This window comes from Phyllobates terribilis, unplaced genomic scaffold, assembly GCF_046119375.1.
Source record: "Phyllobates terribilis strain yellow unplaced genomic scaffold, ASM4611937v1 Scaffold_4__5_contigs__length_816908805, whole genome shotgun sequence".
NCBI lineage: Eukaryota > Metazoa > Chordata > Amphibia > Anura > Dendrobatidae > Phyllobates > Phyllobates terribilis.
In genome coordinates, this window is record NW_027362764.1 from 215,626,063 (window position 1) to 215,650,142 (window position 24,080).

The 24,080-nt window shown below is 43.9% G+C and overlaps 1 protein-coding gene across 1 annotated transcript in view; it reads left to right on the top strand.

Annotated features, from left to right (window-relative positions):
* The window catches only part of LOC141265246 (collagen alpha-4(VI) chain-like), a 429,350-nt gene that overhangs the window by 147,351 nt on the left and 257,919 nt on the right, over positions 1 to 24,080 (top strand). Inside the window, exons 3-4 of the mRNA XM_073678073.1 lie at positions 9,799 to 9,887; positions 20,503 to 21,111. Of these exons, the coding sequence (XP_073534174.1) occupies positions 9,799 to 9,887; positions 20,503 to 21,111 (698 nt within the window). The remainder of the gene's footprint in view (positions 1 to 9,798; positions 9,888 to 20,502; positions 21,112 to 24,080) is intronic.

A 24,080-nucleotide genomic window follows, 5' to 3' on the forward strand; every position in this document is an offset into this window, starting at 1 on the left:
GTTTATCTAGGGGCTCCTGTCTAACACTCACCGGACACAGCTGCACATTATGGCTCTGCAAAACCCTGATCTGGACTTTGCGCAATTTAAAGATCGAGCCATCCGGGTGCTGCAAGAACCAACCCCAAGTGGCACTGCACCCCTCCGGCGCCCAGCTATTACATACTACCAGGAGGCGGCGTCCTTTTCCCCGACACCTGTGGAGCCTGACACGCAAACCCTAGATAATCACCCCTCTGCAGATCTACGCCTTCAGGTCTAGGAGTTGACCAAAAGTGTGGCTACACTAACCAAAACCGTGTACGCCATGCAAGTGTCTCCAAAGGAAAGAATTCATCTGGCTTCCAGTCCAGATGATGTCCCGTGGCGACGGCAGAGAAGGATTCCACCGACCAGAGGGAGAAACAGCGATCGCTATGACCAGGACGGACAACCCATCTGCCCCCGCTGTCAAAAGGCGGAGCACCTCGCAAAATTCTGCAATTTAAAAGAGCAACCCCTGGGGCAGAGGGCCAACCCCCAGGAGTAAGACGACCACAGAGTTGGTGAGACAAGTACGTGGGAGGATGACAGGTCCTACCTGTCATGCTTGATGGCATCCCGATGAATGCGTTACTGGACACTGGTTCCCAGGTGACAATGATGCCATATATCCTTTTCAAACGATACTGGACTGATTCAGACATTACCCGCAGTCCAGATGAACATATTAACATCTATGCCAGCAATGGTCAGCCCTTGCCTCGGGTGGGGTATAAAGAGGTGACCATAAAGGTTGACCGAGTAGAATTGCTATCACAAGGGATGATTATTGTTGATATTGATCGCCGAGAAAGCTATCCTATGATAACCATAGGCACCAATGTGATAGAGAATTGTCTTGGGGAAATTATTGTTTTGTTGCAACAGGTCGCCGAGACTGCCAGTTCCAGTCAACAGCGAGTTCTGCAGAAGGAGATCAAAGCCCTGATGCAAACACATCGGCAGTGTCAGAATGAGTGATCCATTCCCCATTGGAATGCCCGCTAGGAGTGAAATGTTAATAGGGTGTCGGGCAGCAATAGGTCACAGGGGTCAAGATTATCAGGCCCTGGTAGAATCCGTGTACTCTGATAGTAGGCCCACCATCTTGACTGCCAGGTGGGTGGTCGATGTCTGCAAGGGGAGAGTACCAATACGCATCCTGTGGGGAGAAAGAGGTCCATTTACCCCGGTATGCCACCCGTGCTAAGCTGTTCACTGTCAGTAACAACGCAATAAAGGCAGTGGAACCCTTGCCTCCGTCCGAACAGGCGGAGGCCAATGGCTCCAAGGGGCAGGTGGAGGATTGGTGCCAGAAGCTACTAGTAGGCACTGACTCCACCCCTTTGCCCCAAAAGCATGGGGTGTACCGGGTGGTCCAAGAATATGAACAAGTCTTCAGCAAACACCCACAGACTTTGGGCAGGTAAAAGGGGTCCAACATCATATCCCCACAGCAGATCATCCGCCCATTAAAGAGAGGTACCGGCCTGCATCCCCAGCTCACTATCAATGTGCCAAAGGAATGTTACGGGAGATGAAGGAGGCTGGGGTGATCAGAGATAGTTGTAGCCCCTAGGCAGCTCCATTAGTCCTCGTTAGAAAGAAAGATGGTACAATGAGGATGTGTGTTGATTATAGGCAGATTAACAGCATTACACATAAGGACGCCTACCCATTACCCAGAATTGAGGAATCATTAGCTGCACTAAGATCAGCTAACTATTTCTCCACTTTGGATCTCACCAGTGGGTATTGGCAGGTTCCCGTGGCAGAGGCGGACAGAGAGAAGACCGTGTTTACGACACCAATGGGCCTCAGCGAGTTCAACTGCATGCCATTCGGGCTCTGCAACGCCCCGGGAACTTTCCAGCTGTTAATGGAGTGTTTCCTAGGACACAAAAACTTAGAAACGGTTCTGCTGTACCTAGACAACGTAATTGTCTACTCAAAGACATACAAAGACCACCTGGAGCACCTGGCTGAGGTGTTCGAAGCCCTATCTGGTTATGGCCTGAAAGTAAAGCCGTCCAAGTGCCACCTGTTGAAGCCCAAGGTGCAGTACCTAGGTAAGCGCCGAAGGTGTAGCACCAGACCCTGAAAAAGTCACCGTGAACAAGGACTGGCCAAGACCCTCCACTATCAAGGAAGTGCGGCAGTTCCTCAGGCTGGTAGGCTTCTACAGGAGATTCATCAAGGGTTTCACCAAGATAGAGGCACCCATGCAGGACCTCCTAGTGGCCAGTCCAAGAAGGCCAAGAACCCGAATCCTCCATTCAAGTGGAGTAAAACAGAAGAAGAATCCTTCACTCGACTGAAAGTGGCTCTTACGGGAGACAAAGTCCTGGCCTACTCCGACTATGGCCAACCCTTTGTACTCTATACGGATGGCAGCAACGTGGGATTGGGAGCGGTGCTGTCCCAGGTACAGCAGGGCAGAGAGAGAGTGATTGCCTACGCCAGCAGGAAACTCCGTCCCACGGAAAGGAACCCCGACAACTATAGTTCCTTTAAGTTGGAGTTTTTAGCCATAGTCTGGGCTGTAACAGAGATCTTCAAACACTACCTCGCCTCCTCCAGATTTACAGTCTTCAAGGATATCAACCCGCTGACGCACCTAGAGACTGCGAAGCTTGGTGCCCTAGAGCAACGATGGATGGCTCGACTGTCCAACTACGAGTTTACCATCAAGTATCGGGCGGGGCATAAAAACGCTAATGCTGATGCGCTGTCCAGGATGCCCAACTTGTCAGATGGGGGAAAAGAACCAGAAGAGCTGGAGGAGATAGAGCTACCCACTTTCCATGGTCACAGGGTGACCCAGTGCTCCCACTGTGTGAGGAACAAGCGCTCAGCCAACAGAGAGGCCACGTTTAACCCATTGCCCCACCATGGATGGGCAGAAATGCGGAATAGCGATCCAGCTGTCCACCTAGTAAAGGAGTTGCTGACATAAGCTGACTCGCACTCTGATCCAGATGCTCCACAGGAGACTCAACTGCTGTGGAAGGAGAAGGGCAAGCTGTTCATCTACGAGGGAAAGCTGTGTCAAAGAAGCATCAACTCCCGGGCACACAAACTGGTCTGGCAGGTGGTAGTCCCGAGGTGGGATGCGCCAATGGTCATAGAAGCATACCACGATGGAGCAGGACACTTCGGGTGGAAGAAGTTGGAAGTCCTGCTACGTGAGCGATTATACTGGGCTGGCATGAGGAAAGCAATCGAGAGATGGTGTCAAGAATGTGGTCCATACAACCTGTGACGGAAAGACCGTGATAGCCAGAGGGCTCCCCTGCAGCCCAAAATCACCAAACAACCACTTGAACTGGTAGCCTTGGACCACATGAAGCTAGTCCCAAGCCGGTCAGGCTATGTCTACCCTCTCATCATAGTAGACCACTACTGTCGGTTCCTGGTAGTAGTGCCAGTGAAGGACCAGAAGGCTAAGACGGCAGCCAAAGCATTTCAGCAACACTTTAGTCGCCCGGACGGTTACCCCGAACTTACCGACCAAGGCCCAGCCTTTCAAGCAGAAGTGTTTCAGGAATTCTGTAACTTGTACGGCTGCAAGAAAATAAGGACGATGCCGTATCATCCCCAGACCAACGGGTTGTGCGAGAAAATGAACCAGGTGGTAATAGACCTGTTTAAGACATTGCCCCTTGAAGAATGTAGCCTGTGGCCAGAGAAGTTACCAGATTTGGTGGACCTATATAACCACTCCACCCACTGTACACCCGCCTACCTGATGAGAGCAAGACCTGGCAAGCTACCCATTGACTTAGACATGGGAGTTTTAACACCTGAGATGACATCACCAGGTGCAGATTGGGATACGGAGGGGCAGCAATAATACCGCAAGGTGCAAGAATGTGTGGAGAGAAATTTGTCCCAGGCAAGACAGAAACAGGAGAAAACTTATAATCAGCACGCACCTGCAGTTCCCTTGTCACCTGGAGAACCGGTACTCAAAAGGAAAAGACGAGTTCACAAATTAGATGATCAGTGGAAGGTTGAGCCATACACCATCTTACCTTCAAATTTCGACAACACCAAGGTATGCCTCATCAGTAAAGATGGAGGAGAGACTTCAGTAGCAGTCTCAAGAGACCACTTGAAGATATGGGCTGATCAATTGAGACACAAAGAAGAAGACCAAAACAGCCCCCAGCACACAGAAAAGGTGGAAGAAACGGTTCAAACCATCCTTGGAGAATTTTCCCGGTCTTGGACGCAGGTGAACCAAGCAATCATGGTACCTGTCCTGACCTTTCCCCAAGTAGCCTCACCGGAAGCCGCAGAGACTCTAGAACAGCAGAGAGACCAGTCGGCCCCCAGAAACAGATGCTTCATCAGCAGTGGATCAGGAGAATCTACCCTCTGCTAGCATTGAATCTGTCATACCCATGGTGAGTCAAAGAAGTCATAGAAGACTACCAAGCCTACCGGTATTACCTCAGACTAACCGTAGTGTAGTCCACACTGAGCCCACCACACCAGCGGTAGACACTAGTGACCCGGGTAGGTCATTGGCAACAAAAGTACTGCGTAGATCAACCCGTAGTACCATAGGTCAGCTCCCTGCCCATTATAGGGACTTAAAAGTAGTAAAATAATAGTATATGTTATATAGTTGCAACCGTTAAGTATGAGAGCCTGCAGAGACTTCCTGAAAGAACGTTTAAGTAATCGTGAGTGTATATAGTTATTAAATTTATGGACAAATGGACCACAGGACTAGGTGTGGTCAGGACAATGTTGAATAAAGTTGATTGTTGGCCTTGAAAATAAACCGCAGGCGTGGCCGAAAACCAGGCCCACCGATAGAGTGCCCTAAAGCCACGCCCAGGGACGATACACAAAGTGGGTTGAGGCGGTTCCCACCAACCAACCTTCAGGTATCCAGAAAAAAAAGACAATTCCCGAATAGTGGCATAAAGACTAAGCGCCGCAATGATTGCTCTCAATTTTAGTTTGGTTTTTGTTATTCTATAATTTTTGCATTTTTGAGATTTTGTAAACTATTTGTAATATGAATTGTTATTGTTGTTAATTGTTCAATTCTAAAGGTGCCCTCAGTCCGGGAGTACTGAATTTAACTAGGGGGAAAAGTGGCACCCTATGGGTCCGGTTGCCACAGTGGCATTGCCTCCCTCACAAAGGGGTGATACCATGCCTGGAAGCAAGGAGGGGTCCCCTAATCAGGTTTACCAGCATACAACACTTTCCTGGCTCCAGACCAGAAAGGGGAGCTCCTCCCCTTAAAAACTGGAATCTGGAGGCGGAGTTAGTAAGAGTGAGTTGAGAGGAGAGCGACGAGGAAGGACCTGGGGAAGGGAGCTGTGTACAAGCTCGCCCCAGAGGAGAGAAGCACAAAGGAACCGGACACCGGAGTCCGTGGTTGTTGGACACTGAAGGCCCAGCAGCAGAATCCGGAGGGCAGGAGACTGCAGGTCTCCTGGCCCCACCAGACGCCTGACGACACAGTAGCACCATAGGGCCCAGCACCATCACATGGGAGCGACACTTAAGGAATGCCCGAGCTGTCTGCCATACGGGTGAGGAAAAAGACGTTTTACTCAGGGCTGAGGGCAGCAGCATAACTTCAAGCAGCAGGGCCAAAGAGATAAGGGCAGAGGGAAGCCTACAACTTCACCTGGTGAGGTGGATCTCCAACTTGCTCCCAGTCCGCCCGGACCTCTACCACCAGCTAGTACCCGTGCCCCAGTCTGCTTGACTAACCCCAAGTAAAGATAAGAGGAAACCGCCATTAAGTTGTGGACTGGTCATTATCTGCACCATCACCTGCATTAGACAGCACCAACAACATCTACCTCATAAAATCACCATCTACTGCCCTGGAGCTAAGCTCTGCCTGTGGAGAGCTGAACCAACTCTGCTGGGTCACCATCAGCTCCAGAGGATCTGCACCACAGCGGCCGTCCCTTATAGGCGCATACCACAGGTGGCGTCACAAACATTATTCTCTAAAAACTTTATCCCCCTTTTACTTTCCCTTTAATTAATTGACCACCCTGGGTCACGAACCAGGTCACTGCCACCGTGACATCCCCCAAGAACCGACCAGCCTGGCTACTGAGTACCCCACGGGCCCAGGGGGCGCGTCACATATATATAATATATGCGGGTTATGAGCTTGCGTGTTTTGGCCAAAATATCGACTAATACCTCATTTATTATATATATGCATTTTTGCACTTTTTATTCCAGGGTGCAGCCAGGCCCATTAGTGCTGGCATTGTAAACTGGGGTGTCTGTTCCCATGGGGTGCACTTGGATAGTACCGGGCAGCCCGCCGTCGTATGGACATAAATAATAGGCTGTAAGCTGGATACTGTGCACTACCCAAGTGTGAACAGCACCCTATACAAGCCTTTTTGTGTGCAATTCAAATACTAAGCAGTCACCCCCTCCATGAAATGGTAGGTTGTGAGTGATTGTCTCATCAGTATTTTCACCTGTGTAGCAGCCGTCTTTATGTGGGTTTGCTGCACACTGGTAGTGCATTTGGTTCTGAAGATCTGGTCAGGTAAACACTGATGCCCCTTTTTTGCTGTGTTTTTTCTTGAATTTTAAGGGAATTTTACTTCTTCTTAGTGTGGCTTTGCTTTTTGTGTATGAATCTGTTCAGTAAACGGCGTAACAAAAAAAAAAGATCAAAACTCCAAAATTGCCTTTTTTTTTGGTCGCTGCAACATTGCAATAAAATGCAATAACGGGTGATCAAAACATCATACCCCAAAATGGTATCAATAAAAATGTCAGCTGGGCACACAAAAAATAAACCCTGACCCAGCCCCAGATCCTGAAAAATGGGGGTCTCAGAAAATAGTGATTTTTTATTTTTTTTTAACAAACTTTGGATTTTTTTTTCACCACTTAAATAAAAAAGAACCTATACATATTTTGTATCTACAAACTCGTAATGACCTGGGGAATCATAATGGCCGATCAGTTTTAGCATGTAACACATGGTAAAAAAAACTGTGGAATTGCACTTTTTTGCAATTTCACCGCAGTTGGAATTTTTTTCCCAGTACATGATATGGTAAAACCAATGGTGTTGTTTAAAAGTAAAACTCGGCTCTCAAAAAAAAAGCTCTCACACGACCATATTGACGGAAAAATAAAAAAGTTATGGCTCTGGAAAGAACAAGAGCAAAAAACGAAATCCCAAAAATGGAAAAGGGCCGCGGCGTGAAGGGGTTAAAGTCTGCCAAACCCACCGATATCTGTGGTATCAGCTCACCAATTACACAGGTTTCTTCTGATTTGACTTCTGACATTTGTTAGGGGAGATTGGGGAGTTTGAAGTTAAAGATCCTTTGTTGTGCAGGAGCAGAGGTGTCTGACAGCTTCTTTCACCTCTCTCCCCACTGAAAACAACTCAACTCTAAACACCTTAAACTTTCATGTATACAAGCAGTCAAGAGAAATAGCAACTGGCCAAATGGTCCACTATCCAAGGTGTACAGCTGGCTTTGGAATTCTAGGTCCTAAATAACATGACCCTAAGAAGCATTTGACGTGGAAGAGGGTTGAGAGGAAGTAAGAGCCAAGAGAAATGTACTTCATCAGCTTATAAATTTGCTGAACTAGGGAATGAATGCTAATTTGAAAAAAGTAGATTTTGTTAATTAAACATGTCATGTGGAACAGATAAAAAGTGAAAAAGGTGCTGCTCACACTCTCCAAAGCCAAAGATAGGAAAGGGCATGGCTGCAAATTGCCTTGAGATTGAGAAGGCTTTTTGAAAGCACCACTCCAGCATTTTTTTGTTGCACCGCTGGAGTGGTGCTTCAAATGTAAGCGCCCTGTCAGATACTCACCTTTCACCGTATTCATACGTTTCCAGCATTGCTTCGGTCGGTCTCTGGCAAAATGTAACCTGCTTAGAGGTCACTGTTCAATAAAAGTCTATGAGAGCCTTGTTCTGGCTCTCATAGACTTGTATTGAGAGTGTGTGATGTAGCTTCTGACTTCCGGCCAGTCAGAAGCTTCTGTCACAAGAGGGCATGGGGGGAGCAGATCAACAGCGAAAAAACTATGAAGACGGCAGAGGGTCATATGAACGGGTGAAGAGGGTTTACATTTAAAGAGCCACTCCAGCACTGAAAAAAATGCTGGAGTGGTGCTTTAAAGGGAATCTGTCAGCAGGTTTTTGCTACCTCATCTGAGAGCAGCCTGATGTAGGCAAAGAGAATCTGAATCCAATGATGTATCGCTCTGATCTCCAGCAGATTGTGACCTGCCAGATTGCTCCAGTGATTGCTGGGCGATCCAGGAGTCATATCTCAATGTAAGTCTATGAGAGCTAGAACGAGGCTCTCAAAGACTAAGGCTGTGTGCCCACGTAGCGTTTTTCAAGCGTTTATGCTGCGGAATTTCCGCAGCGGAAACGCTTGTAAAACGCTAGGTAATCCGCACCCCATGGTCCCCAAGGGGATTCCGCATGTTCTATGCACATGCTGTGGCATGTCATTTAATTTTGCGGAAGTGCAGCGGAACTCCCGCCATTGACTTGCATTGAGACGCACAGAAACCGCGACTGTACATTTTTACAAGCGGCTTCTATGCGTCTCTATGTGCGGATGGTACCCAGTTCTGGAGGAGAGGAGACTCTCATCCAGACCTGGGTACCATTGTACCTGTAAAAAAAGAATAAAATAACAAATAAAGTTTATACTCACCTGTCCGGCGTCTTCTCTCTGAATGCCAGCAGCGCTGAAGGACCTTCGGTGACGTCACAGTCATGTGACCGCAGGCCCTTCACCGCTCTGTCTCGCGATATGCCGGCAGCCGGGAACCAGCCAGGAAGCAGCGCTGCAGCCACGCCGGGGCCTTGGGGGTGAGTATAGCTTTATTTGTTTTAATTTTTACGGTTCACACTGTATAAATCCATGCTGTTTGCATGGATTTATATAGTGTGACCTAGTTGTCAAGCACTTTCCAAGTGATGCTATCGCCTGGAAAGTGCTTGTCAATCTGCATGCGGAAACGCATGTGAACCCGCATGTAGATCCGCATGTATTCTGCAGGAAAAACGCATGTACAATCTGCATGCGTTTTTTTCTGCCAGGGAGATGCAGAAATGCTGCAGAAATTTTCTGCTTCATTTCTGCATCGTGGGCACATAGCCTTACAGTGAGTGCTTGTGACTATTACCTTCCTGTCAGTCAGAAGTTGTGGTCACAAGATGGCGGTGTGGGAATGGAGCAGAGTAGTGAAGAGCTTAAGACAATGGCTGATAAGTATAAGACTAGGATCAGGGAACTAGGATTAGTCACACCACTCCAGTGCTGCAATAAAAAAAAAGCTGCAGTGGTGCTTTCAATTTAGTAACTTTTAAGCTAGTGATTGAATATCATTGGACATTGCACACGTCATAAAAAAATTAGGAGCGATCTTTAAAAAATTTGGAGTTTGCTGAGGGATATATGTAATTATTTTAACATATATTTATTGCATTAAATGATCAATTATAAATCTTGACATTTTAACATAAATATACCATTATTCATACAAGTTTTTAAGCTTTTTTTCTGTTTGATTCCGTATGAGAAATTATAGTGTGCGCATGAAATGCCTGCAAAGCTCTTCTCCCCTATAAAGTACAGGGCTGGAGGAACTCATTGTGCCGCCTCTTATGGTCTTAATATTAATTAAAGTTTTCATGTAGTTATCATAATATATTTGAAAAATGTATATATGAGATCATGATCATATAGAATTACTATTTTCCAATTTATCTTCCAGATATTTTAACAAAATGGAAGCCTGGAAAACCCTCGTATTGTTTCTCCTTTTACGACAATCGTTTCATGGAACATATTCTCAGAAAACTGGTGAGAATACAGCATATTATTTCATTGTTAGAAGAATCAGAAATTAGAAATTTTTGTGGTATTGTGGACTGTAGAAGACATAGATATGTTGTAGAACTTTTCTGTTACATATTATTTATTGTTTCTGAATATTTTCAATATTACTTAAACATTAAGGACCTGTTCTGCTAGCGCAAGATCAAATTTGTATCTTGTAGGGAAAGGGTATCTTTTGGACATTGATAGGGATGGTCTATTTAATGGATACTTCATTAATATCAGATCTATGGGGCTCCGACACCAGGCACCCCCACAGATTAGCTGTTTGCAGATTCCAGATCAACCAAGTCCAGTCCAGATGAACACAGTCTACAGAGCCAGAATAGTTGTACTTAACAGTCTTGGGTACTGCAGCCTAGTTTCCATTCACATTAATAGGAGTTGAGTAGCATCACCTGAGAATGATCACATTGTAGTGTCCAGATCTGGACTGTTCTGGCTGTGTAAATTGTGTACACCTGGCCATCATAGAAGCTGCAAACAGCCTATTGATTAGTGTGGTATCAGTACCCCTTTAATATGATATTGGTGACCTATCTTAAAGAAGTTGTCTACTACTTGTCAACTAGTTGTCCAATACTTGTCATTCCCCACACTTGGCCCCGATAAAATAAAAAAGCTTATACTCATCTCCCGTGCAGGCGCCGTTCCAGCGGTGTCGGCACTTGCAGTCCCGGGGCTCTCATGCGGTTGTCGTAACACATGAGCCTGGCACCCCATCAGTGCTAGTGTCAATGTCTCTGCCTTCTGTCGAATTGAGCATGAAGAGGAAGTCCGGGCTGCAGCTGATCTCTGACTTCCTCTTCATGTTCAATTCCTACGAAGGCAACGACAGTGACACCAGCACTGATTGGGTTCCAGGCTCCCATGTCACAACAAACTCACGGGAGCCCCAGGGCCGCGAGTGCCGACACCGCTGGAACGGCACCAGCACGAGAGGTGAATATAGACTTTTTTATTTCATTGGTGTCAAACATTTAGGTCATGAATGGGTTGTCCTAGTAGTGGACAACCCCTTAAAATATAGTCATTCAGTGTGAAACTTCTTGAAAATCAAGTTAAGCCAGTACTACCATAAGAAACATCTTGTCCAGGCCCTGAACTTCCTACGATATCCATCAACCTCAGTCCACATATGGTGGACAGCACTAAATGGAAGCAATATAATTTCCATGTAGCTTCTTAAGCCTATTCTTTATATTTAGTGGGTTTATTAGGAAGAGGAAACAGACAAATATTTAGTGCGTTTAGATTTTCACTTATGTAACATACAGGGTACCAGTTTGGGAACTAGGTCATTATTGCCTATCAAATAAATGAAATTTTGTAACGACTGGTAATAGATGAGTTTGGGCTTGTTATTTATTCAAAATAATGACAGCATTACTACTTCATATAGCCGCTGATTTGTATGGATCAATAATATAGCGCCCATTGCAGTCTGTGGGTCAATACTGTAACTTATATTTAACTGTACAAATGTACTCTCAATTATACATAGAAATATATGTGGCATTCTTTAAAGGATGCTGTGTTACAGAACTACAGTATTTTTATCTATAAGCATTGCTTCTGGGAGATAATCTCTCCATGTTACAGTGGCCAATAGAACATGCCATCATATAGTTCTGCCCTCTACATGAGGCTTTATTTATTTTGATTTTATAATAAGTATAAGTATAATAAGTTGTGTCAATGGTTGAGGCACCTCAAAATAGCTATACCTATTAACTTACACTAGTATGCGAGTGCCCACCAACCGACATGGAGAGGTTAAGAGGTTCAGTACGATATACTCAAATCATATAGAAAAAGTGTACACAAGAACTATGAACACAGGCAAAAACACAAAATACATTAAAAAAAATTAAAAAGTGGGAAACCACAAAGCGCCACACAACTAGTGTTGAGCGATACCTTCCGATATCAGGAAATATCGTATCGGATTGGATCGGGCCGATACCCAAAAAGTATCGGATATCGCCGATTCCGATACCGGAAACCAATGCAAGTCAATGGGACACAAATATCGGAATGAAAATAAACCCTTTCTTTCCTTGTAGGTTAATTCTACATGAAGTAAAACAACTAAGAATAATGTAGAATGACATGAAAAGCCGGCAATTCATCAGCGGCATTCACCGGTACCCGACAATTTACAACAGAAAGAATAGAGCTTCACACATAGATTAGGTAGATAGAAACATGTCAGTCACATATATAAGAAGTACAGTGACAGTGTTGCTTACTGTACTTGTCATTTAGTGTAAAGGATTTATTTTAAAAAATATTAGTGTTTTCGTGCACCGTCTCTTTAAAAAAGCCGGCCGGCAATTCAGCAGCGGTACCCGACAATTTATAACAGACAGAATAGAGCTTCACACATAGATTAGATAGATAGAAACATGTCAGTCACATATATATGAAGTACAGTGACAGTGTTGCTTACTGTACTTGTCATTTAGTGTAAAGGATTTATTTAAAAAATTATAGTGTTTTCATGCACCGTCTCTTTAAAAAAGCCGGCCGGCAATTCAGCATCTGTACCCGACAATTTAGAATAGAAAGAATAGAGAATCACACATAGATTAGATAGATAGAAACATGTCAGTCACATATATATGAAGTACAGTGACAGTGTTGATTACTGTACTTGTCATTTACTGTTAAAATAAAGGATTTATTTAAAAAAAAAATTGGCGTGGGGTTCCCCTTAATTTTAGGCTCTAGCGGAGGTTAAGCAGACAGCTGGGGCAGATGTTTGAAGCCTGGGAAGGGGGTAATATCCACGGAGCTTCCCAGGCTACTAATATCAGCCCCCAGCTGAATACCTAGCTTTTATTAGCTATTAAAATGGGGGACCCCCCCAAAAAAATAACGTGGGGTCCCCCCTAATTTAATAGCTAGCAAAGGCTAGGCAGACAGCTGGGGGCTGATTTTAATAGCCCAGGAAGGGTGCCATGAATATTGGCCCCCTCCCAGGCTAGAAACACCAGCCGTCAGCCGCCCCAGAAATGGCGCATCCATAGGATGCGCCAATTCTGGCACTTAGCCTCGCTCTTCCCACTGCCCTGTAGCGGTGGCAGTGGGGTAATAGGGCTGGGGTTGATGTCAGCTTATAATGCCAGCTGACATCAAGCCCAGGTTAGTAATGGAGAGGCGTCTATAAGACACCCCCATTACTAACCCCATAGTCAAAGTTAAAAGAAAACACAAACACCCAGAAAAAAGTCCTTTAATTGAAATAAAGACACAATCCTTTATTGTTCTAAATTAAACCATACTTACCGTCACGCCCATTCCAGCTGAAGCCAACGATCTCCTGCAATAAAAGAAAAATAATAAAGCAACCTCATCCTTACCTTTCCATGGTTCCCACGACAGCTTCAGCTCTGCTACATCGAGATGACAGGCTGGACCGCAGCAGAACGCTGCCATCCAGCCTGTCATCCCGCAGACACTGAGAAGCGCAGGCATGCTTGCGCTCCTCAGTGTCTCTCTATGACGTCATCCAGATGAGCCGAGTTCATGTCCAATGAACTCAGCTCACCTCATGCACGTCACTGACAGCGTGGGAAAATTCTCACGCTGAAGTGCTGAGTGCAGGAGAATTTTCCCACGCTGTCAGTGACGTACATGAGGTGAGCTCATGTCCAATGAACTCGGCGCACCTCATGCACTTCACTGACAGCGTGGGAAAATTCTCACGCTGAAGTGCTGAGTGCAGGAGAATTTTCCCACGCTGTCAGTGACGTGCATGAGGTAAGCTCATGTCCAATGAACTCAGCTCACCTCATGCACGTCACTGACAGCGTGGGAAAATTCTCACGCTGAAGTGCTGAGTGCAGGAGAATTTTCCCACGCTGTCAGTGACGTACATGAGGTGAGCTCATGTCCAATGAACTCGGCGCACCTCATGCACTTCACTGACAGCGTGGGAAAATTCTCACGCTGAAGTGCTGAGTGCAGGAGAATTTTCCCACGCTGTCAGTGACGTGCATGAGGTGAGCTGAGTTCATTGGACATGACCTCGGCTCATCTTTATGCCGTCACAGCCAGACACTGAGGAGTGGAAGCATGCCTGCGCTTCTCAGTGTCTGCGGGATGACAGGCTGAATGGCAGCGTTCTGCTGCGGTCCAGCCTGTCATCTCGATGTAGCAGAGCTGGAGCTGTCGTGGGAACCATGGAAAGGTAAGGATGAGGTTGCTTTATTATTTTACTTTTATTGCAGGAGATCGTTGGCTTCAGCTGGAATGGGCGTGATGGTATGTATGGTTTAATTTAGAACAATAAAGAATTGTGTGTTTATTTCAATTAAAGGACTTTATTCTGGGTGTTGTGTTTTTTTAAATACTTTACTAGAAATTCATGGTGGTCATGTCTAATATTGGCGTGACCCCATGAATTTGGGGCTTAGGGCCAGCTGATAATGCCAAGCTGGCCTTAACCCCTTTATTACCCAGTGAGCCACCGCACCAGGGCCCTGGATGAGTTGGGTACAGCGCCAGAAGATGGCGCTTCTATGAACGCGCCATTTTCTGGGGCGGCTGCGGACTGCAATTTGCAGCGGGGGTGGCCCAGAAAGCTTGGGTCTCCCTGCGCTGCGGATTCCAGCCCCCAGCTGCCTTGTTGTACCTGGCTGGACACAAAAATAGGGCGAAGCCCCACGCATTTTTTTTTTTTAATTATTTCATGAAATTCATGGAATAATTAAGAAAAAAAGGGCTTCCCTATATTGTTGTGTCCGGCTAGGTACAAATAGGCAGCTGGTGGTTGGGGGCAGCCCGTTCCTGCCTGCTGTACCTGGCTGGACACAAATATAGAGCGAAGCCCCACGTCAATTTTTTTTTAATTATTTCATGAATTTCCTGAAATAATTAAAAAAAATTGACGTGGGGCTTTGCACTATATTTGTGTCCAGCCAGGTACAGCAGGCAGGAACGGGCTGCCCCCAACCACCAGCTGCCTATTTGTACCTAGCCGGACACAACAATATAGGGAAGCCCTTTTTTTCTTAATTATTCCATGAATTTCATGAAATAATGAAAAAAAACAAAAACGTGGAGCTTCTCCCTATTTTTGTGTCCAGCCAGGTACAACTAGGCAGCTGGGGGCTGGAATCCGCAGCGCAGGGAGGCCCAAGCTTTCTGCCCCCCTCCCCCCCCCCGCTGAAAATTGCAGTCCGCAGCCGCCCCGGAAAATGGCGCGTTCATAGAAGCTGGATGCTGTACCTGGCTGGCATACAAAAATATGGCGAAGCCCACGTCAAAAGTTTTGGGAAAAATTAATTACAAAAATAAATAATAATTTAGGGACTGCATCTTTATTAACTCCTCAAATGTCATTTAGTGTTAAAATAAAGGATTTATTTAAAAAAAAAATGGCGTGGGATCCCCCATAATTTTAGTCTCTAGCGGAGGTTAAGCAGACGGCTGGGGCAGATGTTTGAAGCCTGGGAAGGGGGTAAAACCCACGGAGCTTCCCAGGCTACTAATATCAGCCCCCAGCTGAATACCTAGCCTTTACTAGCTATTAAAATGGGGGACCCCCCCCAAAAAAATGACGTGGGGTCCCCCCTATTTTAATAGCTAGCAAAGGCTAGGCAGACAGCTGGGGGCTGATATTAATAGCCCAGGAAGGGTGCCATGAATAATGGCCCCCTCCCAGGCTAGAAACACCAGCCGTCAGCCGCCCCAGAAATGGCGCATCCGTAGGATGCGCCAATTCTGGCACTTAGCCTCGCTCTTCCACGCTGCCCTGGTGCGGTGGCAGGGGGTAATAGTGGTGGGGTTCATGTCAGCGCCAGCTGCCATGAAGCCCAGGTTAGTAATGATGGGCGTCTATAAGACACCCCCATTACTAACCTACAAAGTGTTAAAAAGAAAAAACACACTACACCCAGAAAAAAATAATTTATTTGAAATAAAACACACCATTTTATTTAATTCTTAGTTCACTAAAAATAATAGTTACCTGTCCACGTTCCTGTGCTGATCTCCCATGCACAGCTGTCACATCTGGAGATGGTGACAGCTGTGCATGGCTGCTGTAAGCTCACACTGCCGGGAACACGTCCGCTCCCGGCAGCGGGAGCCACTGACTGAGGTCACCGGAGTGCATTCAGGCAGCGCAGCTCCGGAGACCTCCTTTACGGCAGTGCTGTACCGTGGGAATTTCTCACGATACAGCAGGGCCGTAAAGCAGCTAACCGGAGCAGCGCTGCCTGAACTCCGGTGAACCCGCTTATGCAATGACGGGGCTGCTTTACGGCCCCGTCATTCTAGCGGCGGCAGCGGTTCAGAGCGGTCACATTCTATGTGGCTGCTCTGAACTGGAGATCTTCGTGGGACACTCGTGGACTACTCCGGAGGGGTAAGGATAAGGTTGTGGTTTATTATTTTATATTTTATTACAGGAGATCGATGGCTTCGGGGAATTAGGTGTCTAGGTGAGTATAGGTGTAGTTTTTTATTTTTTACTTTATTTTAGGTGGCGATCGGCGGGGACAGGTAATGTATGAACTAATTTATTGTAGGTAACCACTGGCCACCAATGACATGTATTTAACATTTATTGGGGCACAGTAGGGCAATTTAAATAGCAGGATCAGACTGATGGGAACTACTGCTCCCATCGAGCTGATCCTGCTGGCACGAGTGGACGGGGGACAGACATAGGCCGATGGGAGTAGTAGTGTCACATCGGCCTATGTCTGCCTGCACGCACAGACACCCGCACAGACACCCGCACAAACATCGCACAGACACCCCGCACACAGACACCCCGCACACAGACACCCCGCACACAGACACCCCGCACAGACACCCCGCACACACACTAATCATGACCGGTCTGATGGTCTGTGAGGTGTGGCTGACCTGTGCGGTCGTGGGAAAGTTCATGTGAGTTCATGCAGTCAAGCATGAACTCACATGAACCCTCTGAGGGCACCGCGGCTACTTCAAATGAACAGCTGATCGGCATCACCTGATACCTCAGCTGTTCATTTGAAATAACCGGCGGGAAAGCGCAGCACAGAACGGGAAAGCCGGCGGTGAAGTCTTTTCACTGCCGGCTTCCCCGCCCGGGTCCTTCGCTCCTTGGTGCTGCGCTCCCTGCCCGGTCCTAACTTACGATCGGGATGGGAGGTGGCGAGGGGAGCGGAGGATCGGGGTGGGAGGCTGTGGGGAAGCAGTATGGGGCTGTGTGATTGTTTAAAAGCCGGCGGCTTTTTACCGCGCGCCGGCTTTTAAACAATCAGGAGAATTCTCCCCCGCTGGGATGGCATTCTGATGACAGGCTGGATCGCGCTGCCATCCAGCTTGTCATCCTTCACAGACACTGCAGAGCGCAGGCATTATGGGAACTTCCGATTCCGGTATTCGATATTGTAAAAGTATCGGAATTAAGTATCGGAATTCCGATACTGCGAATATCGGCCGATACCCGATATTACAGTATCGGAATGCTCAACACTACACACAACCACTAAACTGACTAATTAGGAGATGGCACCAGAATGCTTCAAATATGAAGATATACAGTGGGTACGGAAAGTATTCAGACCCCTTTAAATTTTTCACTCTGCTTCATTGCACCCATTTGGTAAATTCTAAAAAGTTCATTTTTTTCTCATTAAAATACACTCTGCTCCCCATCTTGACTGAAAAAAACAGAAATGTAGAAATTTTTGCAAATTTATTAAAAAAGAAAAACAGAAATATCACATTCAGACCCTTTGCTCAGACACTCATATTTAAGTTACATGCTGTCCATTTCCTTGTGATCCTCCTTGAGATGGTTCTACTCCTTTATTGGAGTCCAGCTAGGTTTAATTAAACTGATAGTACTTGATTTGGAAAGGCACACACCTGTCTATATAAGACCTCACAGCTCACAGTGCATGTCAGACCAAATGAGAATCATGAGCTCAAAGGAACTGCCCAAGGAGCTCAGAGACAGAATTGTGGCAAGGCACAGATCTGGCCAAGGGTACAAAAGAATTTCTGCATTACTCAAGGTCCCTAAGAGCACAGTGGCCATCATAATCCTTAAATAGAAGAAGTTTGGGACCACCAGAAGTCTTCCTAGACGTGGCCGTCCAGCCAACCTGAGCAATCGTGGGAGAATAGCCTTGGTGAGAGAGGTAAAGAAGAAACCCCAATTTTCCATTTTTTAATTTTTTAATATATTTTGTGTTTTTTCCTGTGTGATTAATAACATTTATATATTTTAGTTCCTGGTTCACGTGTACATTTTTTCTATATGATTTGAATAATTAAGGTCTGTAAAAAATAATTTAGTTTTTGCAGGATTTACTTTTATTACTAATGTATTAATTCACTGTCTTTGCTGGGGAATTTGTAGGTAACCACTAGGTGTGGAAGAGGACCTCAATGATCATCCTGTCTGATATCGACCTTAGTTTCTCAGCCTCCTAGACAACATAGTCATATTTTTTTTAGATCTATGAAAAGAGTTCATATTGACAATTTAGCAGTCTTTCTATTTCTTCTTCACGAAATTAGGCATCATGATTATTATTGAATGCATTTATCAGTCTGTTATAAGGGAAAACACAGTCACACAAAGCATATTTATAGTCCCAGCCTTACAATTAGTGTAAGGCATAAATACTACTTAACCAAGTTGTGAGATGTAAAGTTGTCAATTAATGGAGACTTGCCTTGATACTTGCACAGATCCTGACATGATATATTTACATTTCCACTAATGAATACTTCCAGATGGCTTTTAGGTTAAGAAAATAACATGCACAGCATTTAATGAAAGCAAGAAAATCTAAGGGAAGTTGTATATTTGCTTTAATTTCAGAATGAGAACAAAGTCAGGGCATCTCTATCGTTCTGTATAAACTTTGTTTTCATTACTATATATAGACTTTTTTATATATATAAAGTTCAAAGGTTTTTAATGGCCTGAAGCATTTTCCAAAACATGTCACTTTCCATCACTTTTGTTCTTCATGATCACAGGTGTAAGAGAAGAACACTGGTAAATTATTGCACTACATAAAAAACGTCACTGGAAAATCTTCATAATTGTACTTATATCATTCTTTGTAATCAAATCTACTTTACTGTAGATAATGATAATTTATGATTTATATATCATGCACGAGCAAACTTATGTGATAGGAGTCCTGCAACCTTAATAATTAAGCTGCTTCTTTTTATTAGATCCCAGTTAAGGCACCACACTCATTTCAATCTTTGTATTAGAAACACTGGTGGGCTGACATAACAAAGTACCCAATTTGACACATTATATTGGGTTTTTTATTTACCATGTACACTATACGATAAAACTGACTTGACAGTACAATTCTCCTGGTCAGTCCAATTACACATAGATTTTTTTTTTTTAAGTGATGAAAAAAATTTGGAAATTTGTAAAAAAAATTAAAAAAAAATTGCTTGTGTTGCCATGTTCCAAGACCCGTAACGTTTTAAATTTTTAGTCTATGGAGCTGTATGAGGGGTTATTATTTGCACACTGAGCTGATGTTTTTATTGATACCATTTTGGGATTGGTGCACTATTTTGATCGCCTTTTATTGCATTTTATTGCAGTGGTGAAAAACCGTAATTCTGACGTTTAGAATTTTTTTTCACTATATTTTATATTTAAATAAACTGGACTTTTAAGCACGTAACGATACCACGTGTATTTTTTTATTATTTATTTTTAATGGGGCAAAAGGGGGGTGATTTGAACTTTTATTTTTTTGTTATTTTTTTTCGTTTTCACTGCATCTATTAGTCCCCTTAAGGGACTTGAACCTGTGATCATCATCTGATCGATTGTGCAACACACAGCAACACCACAGTACTACTGTATATAGCAAAAATCATGGTCTCTATGAACACCAGCCAGAAGATGGTGTTCACAGGAGAACTGACAAAACAGTCATGGGGATCCAAAAAGAAAACGACTGGCAGCACTCGCTGTGAGGGACACATGTCCAAGTCCCCAAGGAACCCACTTGGAGGTAGTCACATATAAAGACAGTGTCCATTCCAGGGTGTTCAGTTGCAAAAGTAGGGTTTATTCTGCTATCCCATAAACAACAACATTTTGACCCAGTGTGGGTCTTTATCAAGTATGCATTCCAAAGAAATCAGAGTCTTAATTCATGTGCAAATTAGGTGTTCAGTTCTCTGGGCGTGACAGGGCACTTCTTGCACCTCTGCCTCTCTAGGTTGTTTCTCAACCAAACTAAAGAAGTTGATGCTAAATGAGGAAATAAAGTCAGGAGGCAGAGGCTGGGGAAGTGCTCTGTCACGCCCAGAGCACTTAATGCCCTATTCGCATATGTACTACAATGCTGAGAAAGCAGCAAGAGATAGAACATATAAAGTGTTTCTATGGATTTTGCTTTCAAAGGCCTGTATGCCCGTATATGCGATTTGGGGGTTGATCTTACTGACAGATTTGCCTATAAAGGGAGACTATAATGTTAACCACATTTACCAAATTACTGTTATATATCTATTCTAGGGGCCATTTGCAATATTTGCCATTTCTAGATATTTCATGTGTTTTTCTTTTCAGTGTGCAAAGAGGCTAATGTGGCAGACATCGTTTTATTGGTTGATGGATCCTGGAGCATTGGTACTGAAAACTTCAAAAGCATGCAGGACTTCTTATACACTCTGATAAATGGTTTCGATGTTAGTCAAGACAACATCCGCATTGGGCTAATTCAGTACAGTGACGAGCCACGTACAGAATTCTACCTTAACTCTTACGACAAAAAGGAAGATGTACTACAATATGTACAAAATCTGAAGTATAAAGGTGGAGGTACAAATACTGGAGCAAGTCTTCAGTTCATGCTAGAAAATCACTTCACAGAAAGCGCTGGTGGAAGAGCAAGATATGGAATCCCACAAATTGCAGTTGTAATAACTGATGGGCAATCCCAAGACAACATCAAGGAACCGGCCACTGAAGTTAAAAATTCGGGTATCACATTATATGCCATTGGTATAAAGGAAGCCCTCCTAACTGAGCTCAATGAAATAGCCAGTGACCCAGATGAGAGACATGTTTATAATGTGGCTGACTTTACTGCTTTACAGGGTATTTCCCAAAATATGCTTCAGGTACTATGCACCACAGTAGAAGAGGCCACCAGACAGATTGGTCAAGTTGCTCAAGGTACATTCTTTTTATTTCTCATCTCCTTCACTCCTAATCTGTAGCCTCTGGGTTGAAATTCTAAACGTAGCTTTAGCCATGATTTCGTTTGAATTGTCTATAAGTCTTGATTATAAGCATCTGGAAGGAAATTGCTAAAAATGTAGCATCTGGTTAAGATTAGCAAGATGCTGAATTCATGATAAAGCAAAAAACGGTCACATCCACCAAACTCGAATGGAGAAAGATCAAAATTTCAATGCACTATAGGATTAGTATAAACTTACTTGGTTTCATGCTAAAAAAAAATATACATGGCCTCCCAAACTGACCCCTTTATGATTTAAAGCCATAATTCAGAAAATAATCTTGCCCTCGATGTACTACCTTGTTATTTCCACAAAAATAACTATTGCCCTCACATAAAAATAATCTTTGACTAGTTTGATGAGGTGTTCCTTTTCTAGAAGAGTCCACTTTCACAGTCGCTAATCACAATCCCATTGACTCCTCTATACTGCCCATAGCAATTGCACTGTCTTTAGCGATTGCAATCATGTACTTTCACAGAACTTCTTTCCTCCTTAGACAGGTGCAGTAACTCTGATGAAGCCAGGGACAGATTTTCTGTGCTTGTAGTAGGAGTCTACTAGTAGGAGCTACTAGTGCTCATTACCTATGTAACGGACCACTGTGAGACTGAAGAGTTGTTGGTAACCTAAGTAACAAGCTATACAATAAAAAATCCCTCCATTCTTGAAAATGGAGAGGATTTCAATAAGAGGTAAATGTTGACAGCGTGACAGCCAATCGGTTGGCTCGGCAGCTCTGCACATGTACACAGAACGACATGCTCAGATCCACTGAGCTCACTGATTGGCTGCCATGCTGCCAACATGATGTTAGCATCTACAGCCAATACCAATTGCAAGGCAAAAAATAAGAAAAAAACGTTGTGGTGGACGCAGTCACAATGAAGACAATGCCAGACACTGGGAGCAGTGTCAGAGACTCAGCTGTAGATCCGGAGTTGCTGAGTAAAAGTGCAGTTTGTTATTTTCACAAAAACTGTGCCCAGGGACAAAAATATTCTGACAAGGGGAAAACACTTTAAACTTAAAGAAGCACTCCTCCCATCAAAGTTTTCATCCTCTTAATATATTGCAATCATCATATCATATAGCACTGTGTACTTACAATTGCTCATTTTGCCTTTCTACCCAGCTACTACTTTTCTTTTCTCTGTTCTATGTAGAAACAGGAAGTTTCTTTTCCCTGTAAAAATCATTCTCCTCTTCAATTCTTGGCCCATCTGCTCCCTTCTCCCCACTGCCAGGGATTTTGCAGGGAGTTATGACTCATACAGGGAAAATTGACCTCCTGTATCTATATAGAGCTTAGAATGATTCAGCTAGTCAGTTTTTAATCATGTTATGTCATAGACCTAATGGAAAATAAAAGAATTAGCAGGGTAGAAGGGTAAAATGAGCAATTTTAAGTACACAGTGCTATATAATATGATGATTTTAATATATTTAGAGGCTAAAACTTTTATGGGAGGAGTGCTTCTTTAAACACATGGCCCACAGTGCAAGGAGTTATTTTTTCCTAAAAGTATTGCTTCTAGACAAGAAAGTCTCTGTATGTACAGTCTGACTACATATTTAAAGCCAAAAACCATAACCCAAGTCACAACCTACAAATCACCCTAATAACACAGTATTAATAAATTTAATTATTCTTTATTAACTCATCTACTATACCATACTCATTATACTAAACCATAAGTACAATAAATACAATAAAGATGAACAAATAAAGCCCACAAGACAATACATAGTAACCTCCCTCTAGAAAACGCTGCAGAAAGCCCAATCCCGCTTATATACAATATAAACTCCAAAATGGTATTCACAGGGTATAGGGGAAACATCAAAAAGAGTGGAATAAGCAACACTCCAATACCCAATGTGAGCAACGCTCGCAACAGAGTTCCAGTGTGAGCAACGCTGGCAACAGAGTTTGAGCCAAGGGTCATTTGAATATAACATCCATTCTCTCGCATAAGAGAATCATCAGATGCTACACGCTAGTGTGAGTGAACCCTTAAAGTGTTAGGAAAAGATGTCCATATTATATATTAGACCATGGTACATATAATCTAGCAATCAAGCAAGTAGATGCAAAGTTGTAAATTATCAGCCACATTATGTTGATAAGTATGCTATACACTTGAATCTTCAGCTGACAAATCTCAATTGTCTGCTTTCGACTATGACGATTGTTTGCACATTGTTAAATTTACAAATGATGGTCGAGCATAAGGATGAGCAAATGTATTTTAGTGGAAGTGCATTCTTCTTGAGTTTTTAAAAAATTTGCATTTGTCAAAATGTTTTTTTTGTTTTTTTTTGTGATTCACTTCCGCGCAGGTTCAGCAAAGGGGCGGACACTTTTTATTTTTTACATCTTACGTTTATTATGCTCTGGGATCTGAAGAGACCACAGAGCATAATAAGGGAAATTAAAGTGGCGGAGAACAACTTCTGTGCAAATTGAATTTCTCAGAAAAATCCGCATGAATATGTGAATTAAAATTTTGCCTAATCCGCTCATCTCTGGTCAGAAATGTATCTGTATATAAGCAGCTGTATTTTTAACTGGCCAAATGTTTTTATTCACAGTTCAACTTTATAATCATCTTTAGTAAGTAAAGGTAGTTGTCTATTAAGGGGTCATTCACATGTCCATGATTTTTGTGGACTGAGAGGTCCAAGGAAAATCGAGGAGACATGTCCGATTTTGATCCAAGGGTCATATTGCACTGCCATGCAAGTCAATGGGTCCGTGCAAAAAATCGGACTGTACTTGGATGACATTTTAATGCAGTCTGATTTTCACAAACTGTCAGAAAGGAGAAGGTGGAACTTTTTTTTTAAATTTCTCCATGTACGAGAAAAATGGATGACACTCAGTCCAAACTCTGATCA